This window comes from Dipodomys merriami, unplaced genomic scaffold (assembly GCF_024711535.1).
Source record: "Dipodomys merriami isolate MVZ:Mamm:240054 unplaced genomic scaffold, mDipMer1.0.p SCAF_3, whole genome shotgun sequence".
Taxonomy (NCBI): Eukaryota; Metazoa; Chordata; class Mammalia; order Rodentia; family Heteromyidae; genus Dipodomys; species Dipodomys merriami.
The window spans coordinates 82,589,826-82,603,696 of NW_027204492.1; the positions used below are offsets into that span (position 1 = coordinate 82,589,826).

A 13,871-nucleotide genomic window follows, 5' to 3' on the forward strand; every position below is an offset into this window, starting at 1 on the left:
GAAGGAAATCTTAAGTGTGGCAGGATTCCTTATCTGATGTACCCAGGGAAGGTGTTTCACAAGCACACCTGGAACACTCAGTGATAGAAAAGCCTTGTAGTCTTAAAGAGCAAATGAGCTGGAGGAGTGAATAGTGAACAAGCAGGGAGTTAAGGTAGAGAAGATAGCAATCTGTCCCTAACTGTTCTGAAAAAGCAGCTGCCCCAATTCCAGAAATCTAACCTGTCCCTCTTGACTTCCTCCTAGCTTCTCTTTCCCCAGAGAGAGCTGAAGATTCTGATGCACTGACAGCTGTCAGCAGTCAACTGGAAGGCTCTCCTATGGACACCAGTAGCTTGGCTTCCTGTACCCTAGAGGAAGCTGTAGGTGACACCTCAGCAGCTGGGAATGCAGAGCAGCCCACAGCAGGGAGCTCTACTCTTGGGGATGCCCCATCTGTTGTAGCAGAAGCACAAGGCCGGACTGATGGGTCTGCAGAATCTTCCCAGCCAACTGAGGACAGGTAAACCCTGTGTGAACAAGAGGAAATTGGGGACATGTAGGTGGTGTTTTGTTTTGCTGGAAAGGTTGAATCTGGAGTCTTTATTAGAAAGCCAGTGACTAAGAGTGGACATGTCCCCAAAAACTTGCAACCTTGAATCCACTTAATGTTAGGAAACTGAGCCATGAGGGTAGTGAAGAAAGCAGAAAAACAATCTCAATAAACCAGATCAACTCTAATACAGAGTTGAAGAAGGTGCCATGGTGACCCGAGAGTCAGGAAACATAAAGCATGGTTTAAAATGGCAGCTGACGTTTTGGGGCCTAAATAGGATCGTGATCACGGGGCAGGGTCACAGGGAGCTAGAGAGTTCCGAGTCTTGCGAGTTCATGATAGGTCCAACAACCTATTGTCCAAGTCTCAACTCCTGCCTCTAGGAAGTCAGGCACACTTGTCACCTGTGGGTGGAATTTTATTTTGGAGGATTTTCTTACTATTTTTATGGTTTGGACTCACAGGCTCTCATTTAGCATGACTGTCAGTCTACCAGTTGAGTCTTAACTCTAATTCCTGCTTTTTGCTACTCAAAAAGACAGGAGGATTTCTTGATTTGTCTGTTTGGGTTGGCTTTAAACTACAGTCCTAAAATCTCAGTCTGCTGAGTAGCTAGGAATATAAGTATGATCCATATGAACTCTGCCTGGAGAGAGTGTTTCAAACTATACTTGTGTTTGTTAACTTATGGGCCTGCTCATTTATTCTAGGGAGATAAGCTTGTTTTCTCTTTAAGTGTGGGTCAGAGGAGTTGTGGGAGTGTTTTGTAAATGAAAAAACATAAAGCAGAGAAAACCTGGGAATGATTTGTTTCTTTCAGCTCTCCCCCTGCGTCCTCTGAGAGTTCTTCTACCAGAGATTCTGCTGTGGCCATTTCTGGAGCAGACTCCCGAGGGATCCTGGAAGAGCCACTGCCTTCAACAAGCAGTGAAGAAGAAGATCCCCTCGCAGGTGAGTTCATTGTTGTTCTTGCTATCCTAGGATCATTTTGGCTACCTGAGGATTATAGCCCTTTGCACAGAATTCCCCAGTCAAAGTGTTCCATTCATATGGGTAGTCATTTGTGTAAGAGGACTGGCAATAAAGGGATACTGGTGTTACAATTTAAAAAAAAAAAAGCCTGCTTTAGAGGAGTCAAACTGACCTTTAGCTTACTCATATTTTCCCACTTTTCTGCTACCTACCTATACAACTTGGGGCCATTATTTATGTCTAATCGTCATTGATACTGTTAGTCAGCTTTCTATTAATGTAACAAACTACCTGAGATAATCCACTTTAAACGGGAAGGGTTTGTTTTTGCTCGCAGTTTTAGCAAAGTCAGTCCACAGTCATTTGGCCCTTTATTGCCTTTAGACCTATGATAAGGCACTAGTAGTACAACATGGTGGGAGCACATGGCAAGGAAACCATGAGAATGCACCAGGATCCCAATATGCTTTTCAGGAACTCAGACAACTTTCAACTTGGCCCCAACTATTAAAGGTTCTACTATTTTCCCAATGGTAAATAGTAGGCTTTAGATGGTGGGTTTTGTCAGCCTTATCTGTCCAGTAACCTTCGCAAGAAATGAAGAATTACAAAGCTACTTTTCCTAAAGCAGTGACATGGGCTTCTTTTCTCCATGTGTAAAGATCTATTGCTTGCATCTCTCTTCAGGTATCAGTCTCCCAGAAGGTGTGGACCCCTCTTTTCTGGCTGCTTTACCTGATGACATCCGTCGAGAAGTCCTACAGAACCAGCTGGGTATCCGTCCACCAACCCGAAGTGCTCCTTCCTCAAACAGCTCCACTCCTGCAGTAGTGGGGAACCCTGGAGTCACCGAAGTGAGCCCTGAGTTCCTGGCTGCCCTCCCTCCAGCCATTCAGGAAGAAGTATGTGAGAGGGCAGATGGTAGAGCCAAGGCTCTATATAGGGCAGGAGATAGCTATCCCCTGTTAACTTCTGCTGTCCCATAGGTGCTGGCACAGCAGAGAGCTGAGCAACAGCGGCGAGAACTGGCCCAGAATGCCAACTCGGACACTCCCATGGACCCTGTAACCTTCATCCAGACTCTGCCCTCTGACCTCCGCCGAAGTGTCTTAGAGGACATGGAAGATAGTGTATTGGCTGTGATGCCGCCTGATATCGCAGCTGAGGCACAAGCCCTGAGACGAGAGCAGGAAGCACGGCAACGGCAGCTCATGCACGAGCGTCTGTTTGGGCACAGCAGCACCTCTGCCCTCTCTGCCATTCTCCGAAGCCCGGGTACAGAGGGAGGCAAGTGGGAGGGCTCTGGAATATCTGGCTTTGGCCAAGTGAAGCTCCTGTTTTGTTAGCTGGATGCAACTTCCCACCCTCCTTCACAAAATAAATCTCTTTTCCTTTCCTTCCAGCTTTCACCAGTCGCCTCAGTGGCAACCGTGGAGTCCAATACACTCGATTGGCTGTGCAGAGAGGTGGCACTTTCCAGATGGGGGGTAGCAGCAGCCATAACAGGTGCCTTTGTCTTTTCTTTTTGCCTTTTCTATTAGTCCAGCTCCCTTAATATTATAAGCAAAGAAACTGAAATCCTGAGGGGGTGGGGCATGGCCAGGCTAAGTGACTGTGGAGAGCCAGATCTTTGAACTCCTCAGAAAGCTACACCTTTTGAGTTAGCCAGCTACTTACGGCCAAGCAAGGCAGTAGGTATTTCCTATGGTTTTAACAAGAAGGAGAGCTACCTACCTTCAGGCAAATCACTTAACAGTGGGCCTAACATGCCAAAATTTGAATGGGACCCAAGTCACTTTTTGTAAGATGGACAGCCACTTATAATCTAGAGAAGGCACAAACAAGCAATGTTTGAGTCTAGATGAAGTCAATTTTTTTGTTTTGTTTTGTTTTTAGTTAATATAATAGTGATGTACAGAAGGGTTAGTTACAAAGTCAGGTAATGAATACATTTTCCCCTTCCTTGCCTGTTTCCCAGGTTTCCCCTCTGTCTAGGCCCACAAATTATATAGTTCATTTTCCAACATAGTATTTAGTGAGTACCACTGCTACATTTGCCATTTCTGTGCTCCCTTTCCCCCCAAAGACAAATGAACAGAAACAATAATAAAGCCCTCTTATTTCCATTTCCTAGAGTTCATTTTGACATATATGATCAGAGACACGTAGACTTTGCACCTTTGTTTTCCTCCACTGAGAATGGCCTCCTCATTAAATGATACAGACCTGTAATGAGGTCTGTATGTGATCATGTTATGAGGGACAGTTATTTCATCTGTTTGAGCCTCTGGTTCATCTCCAAGCCGGGCATCAGTGGCCCATGCCTATAATCAGGAGGCTGAGAGGCTGAGATCTGAGGATCACATTCAAAGCCAGCCGACGCAGAAAACTCTGTGGGACTCCAATAAACCACTCAGAAAACGGGAAGTGGAGCTGTGGCTCAAGTGGTAAAGCACTCGCCTTTAGCTGAAGAGCTGAGGGATAGTGCCCAGGCCCAGAGTTCAAGCCCCATGACCAACAAAAAAAAAAAAATGGGTGATTCTCAAGGCTGCTGGGGCAGAAATTACAGACATAAGGTGCCAGATATACAATAGACTCTCAGGAGAACCATTGTTATGTCCCTTCACAAGCCTCCCTGAAAGTATCTACTCATTCCCCTGTACCAGAATTATACTACTTGCCAGAGTTTCATTGTTAACCACAAAAACTATGGTTTGTTTGTAGGCCTTCTGGTAGTAATGTGGACACTCTCCTCCGACTCCGAGGACGGCTGCTTTTGGACCATGAAGCTTTGTCTTGTCTCTTGGTCCTACTTTTTGTGGATGAGCCAAAGCTCAATACTAGCCGTCTACATCGAGTACTAAGAAACCTCTGCTATCACGCCCAGACTCGCCACTGGGTCATCCGCAGTCTCCTATCCATCTTGCAGCGCAGCAGTGAAAGCGAGTTATGCATCGAAACACCTAAACTCTCCACAAGTGATGAAAAGAGCAAAAAGTCAAGCAAGAGTTCTGTGTCAAGTAGCCATGAGAATCGTCCCCTGGACTTACTCCACAAGATGGAGTCCAAAAGTTCCAACCAACTTTCCTGGCTCTCGGTATCCATGGATGCAGCCTTGGGCTGCAGGACTAATATATTCCAGATCCAGCGTTCAGGGGGCCGTAAACATACTGAGAAGCATGCAAGTAGTGGCTCCACTGTCCACATCCACCCACAGGCTGCTCCAGTTGTTTGCAGACACGTTCTGGACACACTCATTCAATTGGCCAAGGTGCGAAGCTTGAATGAAACCTTAACTATTAGGAATTGAAGAGGGATAGCACTCTGGGTGAGAGTCAGATGCTAAGGAGACTGTGCTGTTCGTTTAGTCTGTTGAGCCCTATATGGTTTCTGAGAAAATGTTAAGTACGAGGGATTTGTGGGGGGATCTTTTGCTCTTTCTAACTTCGATGCCCCATCCCATTGAATCATCAAAACAACTGTCTGTGGTCTGTATGGTTCTCATTTTGCAGATAAAGAAGTTGGGACTGAGAAAATTTCAGTGGCTTATTCATGTGACTAGAAAGTGATGGAGCTGGACCTAGAATTTAGGGCCAATTCTGTCAGTATTCTTTGACTAAAAAGTATTGCTTCCATGTATTAAGGGCCCATCCTATGCCATACACTATGACAAAATACATTTTCTCATGTAATCGCAACAACTGTGCAAAGCAGCATTGTCCTCCACATTTATAAACCCAGAGACTGAGGTGGCAGAAAATGGCTGCTTCTCATTCTGTCTTGCTGCAAAGCCCTTGCTCATTTCTTTAGACAACTTCACCATTTTTGATGAAATCTCCTTTATGCCATATGCCCCATATCACCAAAGTTGCCCAAAGGAGAGGAGAGTCTTGAAAGCAAATTGTCTTTCTCTGTCAGGAAAACTTACCTCTCTGGAGACCCCTTAGATCAAGCCTGTCCTGTCCTCTTTTTCCCACCAGGTGTTTCCCAGCCACTTCACACAGCAGCGGACCAAAGAAACAAACTGTGAGAGCGATCGGGAAAAGGGCAGTAAGCAAGCCTGCAGCCCATGTTCTTCACAGTCCAACAGCGGTGGCATTTGCACGGACTTCTGGGACTTATTGGTAAAACTGGACAACATGAATGTGAGCCGGAAAGGCAAGAACTCCGTGAAATCAGTGCCAGTGAGCACTGGTAGTGAGGGAGAAACCTCCCTCCACAGCCTGGAGGCCTCTCCCCTTGGGCAGCTCATGAACATGTTGTCACACTCAGTCATCCGACGGAGCTCTCTCTTAACCGAGAAACTCCTCAGACTCCTCTCTCTCATCTCAATTGCTCTCCCTGAAAACAAAGTGTCAGAAACACAGTCTAACTCCGGCAGTAGTGCTTCCTCCACTGCTGCCACCTCTGCTGCATCTACCACCACCACCACTGCGGCCGCCGTGTCCACACCCCCTGCTACATCCACCCCTCTCACTCCTGTTCCGTCTCTGGTTGCTGCCACAGCTATTTCTACCATTGCTGTATCTGCTTCTACCACCGTGACTACCCCCACGACTGCTACCACTACTGTCGCAAGTAAGTGGATGTAGGTTGGGAGCTGTTGTGTGTGGGTACTTTAGTTCCCTCTCCCTAACTACCCCATTCAGGTACCCCTCCCCTAAATAGCAGTAATGTACCCACCTGGTAGTTTTTGTTTATGAGAGCAAGGTATGTTCATTCTCACTGCCTTCTGCCCCGGTTTCCTCATATGCCTACCTCCTCGCCCATCCATTTCCCATACCATTTGTCTTTCATACATAGGTACTCCTGTGAAGAGTATATTCCTAGAATATACCTTCTTTCGACTAGGTGTTATAAGGAAAAGAGAAAGGTCTAATTTGCAGAGATTTCCCAGCCTTTTGCTGCCAGTTCTTAGATGACATAGTTGGTGACCAGACTAAATACAGTATGAAACGAAAGGAATTAGCCCTGTAGCACATGACTTGGGATGTGTCTGCACAAGTAGATTTGAAGGACTATGATAACAAGGCAGCAGTTAGAAGAAAGGCTTAGGTTCCTTTCTCACCTTAAAAAAAAAAAAAGAGCTCTGGGCCAGGCACCAGTGGCTCACACCTGAGTGGCTCACGCCAGTCCTGGAGCTTGAACTCAGGGCCTGGGCACTGTCCCTGAGCTGCTTTTTGCTCAAGGCTAGTGCTCTACCGCCTGAGCCACTGCACCACTTTCAGCCTTTTCTGTTTATGTGGTAATGAAGAATCAAACCCAGGGCTTCATGCATGCTAGGCAAGCACTCTACCACTGAGCCACATTCCCAGTCCTCCAGGAGCCTATTACCCAAGTTGAAAGATTTAAATGTGGTTGGTACATTTTCATTTTTGCTACTTATCTATTTGGAAGCTCTGGACAGTTAAGTCTCTGCCTTGTAACAGTCACAGACTTACAGTGTTCTGTCTGTTTCCTCAAAGCTTCTACTACTAAAGGCAGCAAATCTCCAGCAAAGATGGGTGAGGGAGGCAGTGGTGGTATGGACTTTAAAATGGTTTCCTCTGGCCTCACTGAAAATCAGCTACAGCTCTCTGTGGAGGTAAGTCTAAGTGCTTCTTCCCTGCCCAAGTTGACAACTAAAACCACACCTACCATGTGTAAAGCTTATACCCCTTGTCTATTTTTTCTAGGTGTTGACATCCCACTCTTGTTCAGAAGAAGGCCTAGAGGATGCAGCCAATGTGTTACTACAGCTCTCTCGGGGGGACCCTGGGACCCGGGACACAGTTCTCAAGCTGCTACTGAATGGAGCCCGCCATCTGGGTTATACCCTTTGTAAACAGATAGGTAATAAAAAGAGTAAGACACTGTCTTAAAGGGTTTCCTAAGCCAACCTGCAAGCTAAATTAGACTCTACCATGTTCCCCAATACCTGACATACAGGTGGCATTCCCAGGGGAGTGCATGGAAGCCTCAAGGCTTCCTCCTCTCTACCTATAGAGCCCCATGATGAGTTGCAGAGGCAGCTACACTACTACCTCAAAGACATGCCTGCCGTGAATCTAAGCTCAGGATTTAGAGTCAGAATAATGTTCTTGGTTTTGAGTAGTATTGAGGATGCAAAAATTCTAACACGGGCTGGGAAGGTAGCTCAGTGGTAGAGTGCTTGCCTTGCATGCATGAGGCCCTGGATTCCATTCCTCAGCTCCACATAAGCAGAAAAGGCCAGGAGTGGCACTGTGGCTCAAGTGGTAGAGCATGCTAGCCTTGAGCTGAAAAGCTGAGGGTCAGCACCCAGGGCCAGAGATCAAGCCCCACAACTGACAACAAAAGAAATCTAACACAAGCCTGGCACTGGTGGCTCACGCCTGTAATCCTAGCTACTGAGGAGGCTGAGATCTGAGGATCGGGTTCAAAGCCAGCCAGGGCAGGAAAGTCCATAAGACTCTTACCTCCAATAAAACACTAGAAAACTGGAAGTGGCACTGTGGCTCAAGCGGTAGAGCGCTCGCCTAGAGCTGAAGAGCTGAGGGACAGCGCCCAGGCCCAGAGTTTAAGCCCCACAATCAAAAAAAAAAAAAAAAAGTCTTTAAAAAAAAAGTCTTAACAGACTGTCTACTTCCCTTCCTATTTGGCCAAGAAGAAAGTTAAAATGAAAGATTACCAAATTAATTTGGACCAAGAATACAGTTCCCATTTTCTTTCAATTGTGGGAATTTCATTGCTGTCTACCACCCCTGCCCTTATCATGAGTCTCCCTAGATCTTTATTCTTTGCTTAATTCTACTGAACTTAACACAAATATTCCTAAAATGGAGATGAAGAATTTGTTGGCCTATATAACTTAGTATTTTTTTGCCATGTCAGAATTAAAAGGTTCTTCCTCCAGATTATCTCTAATCTGTCTTACCTACTACAATACCCATGAGATGGAAACTGTCCAAGCACCAATAGTATATAATTATCTCATAGCTCTCATAGCAGTCTTAACAGGTTAAAACATATATTTCCATCAATAAGGTGCATAAGCAAACTAGAAATGGAATTGAGAAATGTAACTGGATTCACCACAAAACCTCAGGTAAAAAATGTACAGGTGCTAGGTACTAGTGGTTCATATCTGTAACCCAAGTTACTTAAGAGGCTGAGATCTAAGGATCACACACATTTCAAATCCAGCCCTGGCAGGAAAGTCTATGAGACTCTTTATCTCTAAATAATCATCAAAGGCTGGAAGTAGAGCTGTGGCTCAAGCATAGAATACTAGCCTTGAGCACAAAAGCTGAGAAACATTATCTAGGCCCTGAGTTCAAATCTCAGGACAACTCCAAAGAGATAGTGGAGGAGAGGGAGAGGAGTTTAGACCATGGCTTGTCTAGTTCCAAAAGAAATTATTTTTGTGCACCAGACGGTATTTTGTGTAGACTAAACGTATTCCTAAGGTGAGGTAAACTGTAGTCACCAATTGATTTATGAGCACATACAATAAGCTGAAGTAGGCAAAATTCCTGTTTGGTCTAGGTCCTCTTCAAAGAGATAACTTGGGACGATTTGGCTTTCAACTGCTGCACTAGGGCAACACTCTGATATTTACACTTCTGCCTATCAGGTACCCTACTGGCTGAGCTGCGAGAATACAACTTGGAACAGCAGCGGCGATCCCAATGTGAAACCCTTTCTCCTGATGGCCTGCCTGAGGAGCAGCCACAGACCACCAAGCTGAAAGGGAAAATGCAGAGCAGGTGGGTAGTTGCTATCCTCTCTACTATGGGCTGGAAGCTGGGACAATTGTAAAAGATGGCTCTTGCCAAATTCCTCTTTGATTTTCTTTTTCTGGGTGATTTTCTTATCTGTCCTACGTGCATGTGACCTGATTTTTTTTCTCAAACTCCCCACTTCTGAAGTCCTTTATTTCTCTGATCCTTGCTCTGAGTGTTTATACTTTGATGCTGTCAATATACGCAAGCCACCTCTACACTATCCAGGTTTGACATGGCTGAGAATGTGGTAATTGTGGCATCTCAGAAGCGACCCTTGGGTGGCCGGGAGCTCCAGCTGCCTTCTATGTCCATGTTGACATCCAAGACATCCACCCAGAAGTTCTTCTTGAGGGTACTGCAGGTCATCATCCAGCTGCGGGACGACACACGCCGAGCTAACAAGAAAGCCAAGCAGACAGGCAGGCTAGGTATGGAACTAGAGTGTCCAGTTGAGGGGCAGGGTTGGTGGTGGAGGAACTATGAGTCCCATTAGGGACTAGACTCAATGCTCTGTTTGACTTTCTAAAGGGAATGATCAAAATGTTGATGACTTCGTTGTATATCTCATTCAAGCTACCCGCCTAAGTGATTGAAAATAGGGCAGGTGGGAATTAAGGTGTGGGGTGGGCAGAGAGATCTGGCAAGGGAATTGGGAGCCAACCTTTTGTTGAATAAGATTTAACTCACTGGATGTGCACTTTATTTCTGCTTCTTCAGTCACTTGTAACTAAAACATGGTAGCCATGTGACCTCAGCCATTGGCTTACCAAATCATCTTTCCTACCTCTTTCCTTCTATCCCATAGTACTTTCTCACATGTCACCACCTTGCCTAGCGCCTTGTCTCACCTCCCCCCTTTCCCCTCCTCATTTGTAATGATAGGTTTTAGTGCCTGGTGATAAGTGAGTATACTCTGAAGCTGCTTGAACTAAAGCTCAAAGAGCTCAGCAAGATGCCCTGTGGCAGCCCTGGAGATGAGAGGGTTGGGCATTCCTTCTTTCTACGTTTCATATCTTGCTTCCCTTTGTTCTTTCTCCCAGGTTCCTCCGGTTTAGGCTCAGCTAGCAGCATCCAGGCAGCTGTTCGGCAGCTGGAGGCTGAAGCTGATGCCATTATACAAATGGTACGTGAGGGTCAAAGGGCGCGGAGACAGCAACAAGCAGCAACGGTTAGCATGATGCCTGTGGCCCCTCATTCATTTGTCTCTCCCTCCCGCACCATTTCATCAGTGGGGTTTCATTGGCCTTACCTTGTGTGCTTTTGCATTAAGTTTGCTATATGAATGCTTCTGGACAACAAGGTTACTTTCTTCTGTTGGCGTTTTTCTTACTATTTGTTGATTGGTTTCTTGGTTTGAAGTTCGGTTTGGTTTCAAGCTTTGCTATCATCCCATTCTCAGCTATCCAGTCAATAGTGGTGCTTTTGCAGACTGCTTAATGCTAAGTGTCTGGTTCTGAAGGGATGTGGGTTGAAGATTTCTTTCAGTGTCATGGAACAATACAGATACATCAGAGACATCTCAGGAGTGCTATCCTTGAAAGTCTCCCAAACTTGGTATACATACCATGCAGCCACATCTGCCTGGCTGCTCCTCCCACCCTGGCTTCTGCCTCTGTTCTCCATAATCCCTTGGTACCCAGGCATTCAGGCACTTTAGGATGCTTTCAACTACTTAAGGAGCCAGCTTAGTGTTAGGGTCCCTGCATAGAGTGACTGCAGTAAAAGCCAGGCATAATATGTATGCTGTGGCATTTTCATTGTCTTCTTTGTGTGGAATTACTGCTGTATATGTTATGGCTAATGTTGGACATGCCAGGCATAGCCTACCTAGGTCCTAGGTCAGTCACTCTAGGAGGATAGAAAGGGAAATTAAAGACTGTTGTTCTGGAGTATTTTTTACCCAGTGTCTATCACCTGCTGAGATAGATGTTGATTCTTTAAGTCACTCAGGAGAGATTTCACTATTTTCTCTTTCTGAACAAGTGGCAAGGGAAGCAAGCTTACCCTCTGGCTATTTGAGTTTACACACACAAATTCTTGTCCTGGATGGTTTGAAGTCAGTTTCCTGAAGGCATGTTTCTGACTGGACCTAGGGCTGGAGTGGAATGCACAAAATACAGGGAGCTCTTTGGAATACATGCAGGCTCTAGAGTGGACAGGAGGTGAGGAATGCCATCCTTACGACCTAAAGTGCCACAGCATTTGCTAACCAGAGAGGAACTATCTAAGCTCAATATGTGAAAAGGGTTAATCTCTAACCTGTTCTAAGGAAAGCAAAGTTGCAGTCTGTATGTGACCTTATCTCCCTTTTATCCAGTCGGAGTCTAGCCAGTCTGATGCATCTGTCCGGAGAGAGGAGTCACCCATGGATGTGGATCAGCCATCTCCCGGTGCTCAAGATAATCAGTCCATTGGTCAGTACTACTTATTTCTAGCCCAGCAATAGGGAGAACCAGTCTTAGAGAATGTCTACTGGATCACTTGCCCCCAAATTAAATAAGCTCACTGTTTTCCAGATTGTTACTGTGAACACCAGTTTCTGTAAATGTGAACTAATACCAAAACACGTTGAAACTAGGTGATGGAATGTGCTTATAATCCTGAGGGATTAGAAAGATAAGGAGTTCAGAACAGCTAGGGCTACATAACAAGACCTTGTCCCATAAAAACAATACAAAGAAAACATGTATATAAAAGCCTGGATGTATTCTTTACCTGATTTATGTAACTGTAACTTCTCTGTACATCACCTTTATAATAACAATAAATTTTTAATTGGGAATATTCAGTTGTTAGGATTTAATAAGTAGTGATTAGTGAAGTACCTGGCACGTGGTGAAATGCTATTGTTAGTGGCATTTCTCAAGGTTGGTTGTGCACAGAATGCTTTTGGGTAGTACCCCTTGGCACATTCCTGTGGGATACTATTCTCATAGGATATTTTCTTTCTTTTTTTTTTTTTTTTTTTTTGGTCCAGTAATGGGCCTGAACTCTGGGCCTGAGCGCTGTCCCTCAGCTCTTCAGCTCAAGGCTAGCGCTCTGCCACTTGGGCCACAGCGCCACTTCTGGCTTTTTTCTTTTTGCTTATGTGGTGCTGAGGAATCGAACCCAGGGCCTCAGGCATGCAAGGCAAGCGCTCTACCACTAAGCCACCTTCCTAGCCCATCATAGGATATTTTCTTTTCTTTTTTTTTTTTTTTTTTTTTTTTTTTTTTTTTGGTCAGTCATGGGGCTTAAACTCTGGGCCTGGGCACTGTCCCTGAGGTCTTCAGCTAAAAGCGAGTACTCTACCACTTGAGCCACAGTGCCACTTCCAGTTTTCTAGTGGTTTATTGGAGATAAGAGTCTCGACGGTCTTTCCTGCCTGGGCTGGCTTTGAACCTCTATCCTTAGATCTCAGCCTTCTGAGTAGCTAGGATTACAGGCATGAGCCACTGGCACCCAGCAGATATTCAATTTTTAAATATTATATTGAATCACTATTCATCTGAACTTTATGGAGCTAGATACTCCCATCTCCCATGATCTCCCTTCATCATCTTTTTTTTTTTTAATGGTCAGTTTAGGGGTTTGAACTCAGGGCCTGGGTGCTATCCCTGAGCTTTTTTGCTCAAGGTTAGCACTCTACAACTTTCAGCCAGACCTCCATTTCTGTTTTCTGGTGGTTAATTGGAGATAAGAGTATTGTGGGGACTTTCCTGCTTGCAATTGCTTTAAATCATGATCCTCAGTCTTCGTTAGGATTACCAACATGGGCCACCTGCTCCCAGTCTGTTCCTGGTTCTTGAAAAAGTAGAGAGGAAGCAATCTGCTTCCAAAGGCAGCTGTCAGAAATTAATGAGGATAATGTCCTATAAAACATACTCTGAACTGCAATGTGTTTAACCAAAGTTGGATTGTGCTTAGGTAACTTAACCCACAGATTTCCTGTGAGTTAATGAGGCAATGACTTGATTGGACTACCATAGACTTAAGTGACCACTGGACACTTAAAACATGAATAGTTTGTGTCACTGAGGAACCAAGTTTGTTACTAACTGGCATCCAAATTTGTTACAGTACAGGACTAGAACTTACCCCTAGATATTTGCTTAGTTAGCAATACTCGGTGGCCAATGGGCCCAGCAGATATATCTCTGCAGTTGCCTGTCCAGTTGGTCTGGGGAAAAACTCTTGGGAAAGAAACCTTGAAGGCTTTCTAACTCTGTCTTCTGTGTGCCCAATAGCCTCAGATGGACCATCACAGGGAGAAAAAGAGAAAGAGGAAAGACCCCCTGAGTTACCCTTGCTCAGTGAGCAGCTGAGCCTAGATGAGCTATGGGACATGCTGGGAGAATGCTTAAAGGAACTGGAAGAATCCCACGATCAGCATGCGGTGCTAGGTGAGTTGTTTGTTGCTGTTCTGCTCCGCAACACAGCCCATCCTGCCAATTTTTTTTCTTCCAAGTTTGTTCTTTCTCCTTATCTATAGCAGTGTTCAATTCTCTGACCTTAGTATCAAGAAAAAGGTTGCTTCCTCTCTTAGTAACTGGAGTATTTTGCTCACCAGATGAGGGCAATCTGTGTATGTGACAGTCCATCCTGTTTTTCTCTGGCTTTAAGGGAGTGCTGACTTTTTC

General features: G+C 45.2%; 1 protein-coding gene across 16 annotated transcripts in view; it reads left to right on the forward strand.

Annotated features, from left to right (window-relative positions):
* The window catches only part of Huwe1 (HECT, UBA and WWE domain containing E3 ubiquitin protein ligase 1), a 172,728-nt gene that overhangs the window by 151,989 nt on the left and 6,868 nt on the right, over positions 1-13,871 (forward strand). For 15 of the 16 annotated variants that reach the window (XM_070040419.1, XM_070040423.1, XM_070040420.1 and 12 more), the window contains 14 exons: positions 247-502; positions 1,356-1,486; positions 2,195-2,409; positions 2,494-2,782; positions 2,911-3,013; positions 4,232-4,778; positions 5,488-6,085; positions 6,973-7,091; positions 7,183-7,339; positions 9,102-9,234; positions 9,478-9,680; positions 10,293-10,420; positions 11,570-11,666; positions 13,479-13,634. In XM_070040419.1, coding sequence (XP_069896520.1) covers positions 247-502; positions 1,356-1,486; positions 2,195-2,409; positions 2,494-2,782; positions 2,911-3,013; positions 4,232-4,778; positions 5,488-6,085; positions 6,973-7,091; positions 7,183-7,339; positions 9,102-9,234; positions 9,478-9,680; positions 10,293-10,420; positions 11,570-11,666; positions 13,479-13,634 — 3,132 coding nt within the window. The remainder of the gene's footprint in view (positions 1-246; positions 503-1,355; positions 1,487-2,194; positions 2,410-2,493; positions 2,783-2,910; positions 3,014-4,231; positions 4,779-5,487; positions 6,086-6,972; positions 7,092-7,182; positions 7,340-9,101; positions 9,235-9,477; positions 9,681-10,292; positions 10,421-11,569; positions 11,667-13,478; positions 13,635-13,871) is intronic. The other variant, XM_070040428.1, reaches the window with a different exon arrangement.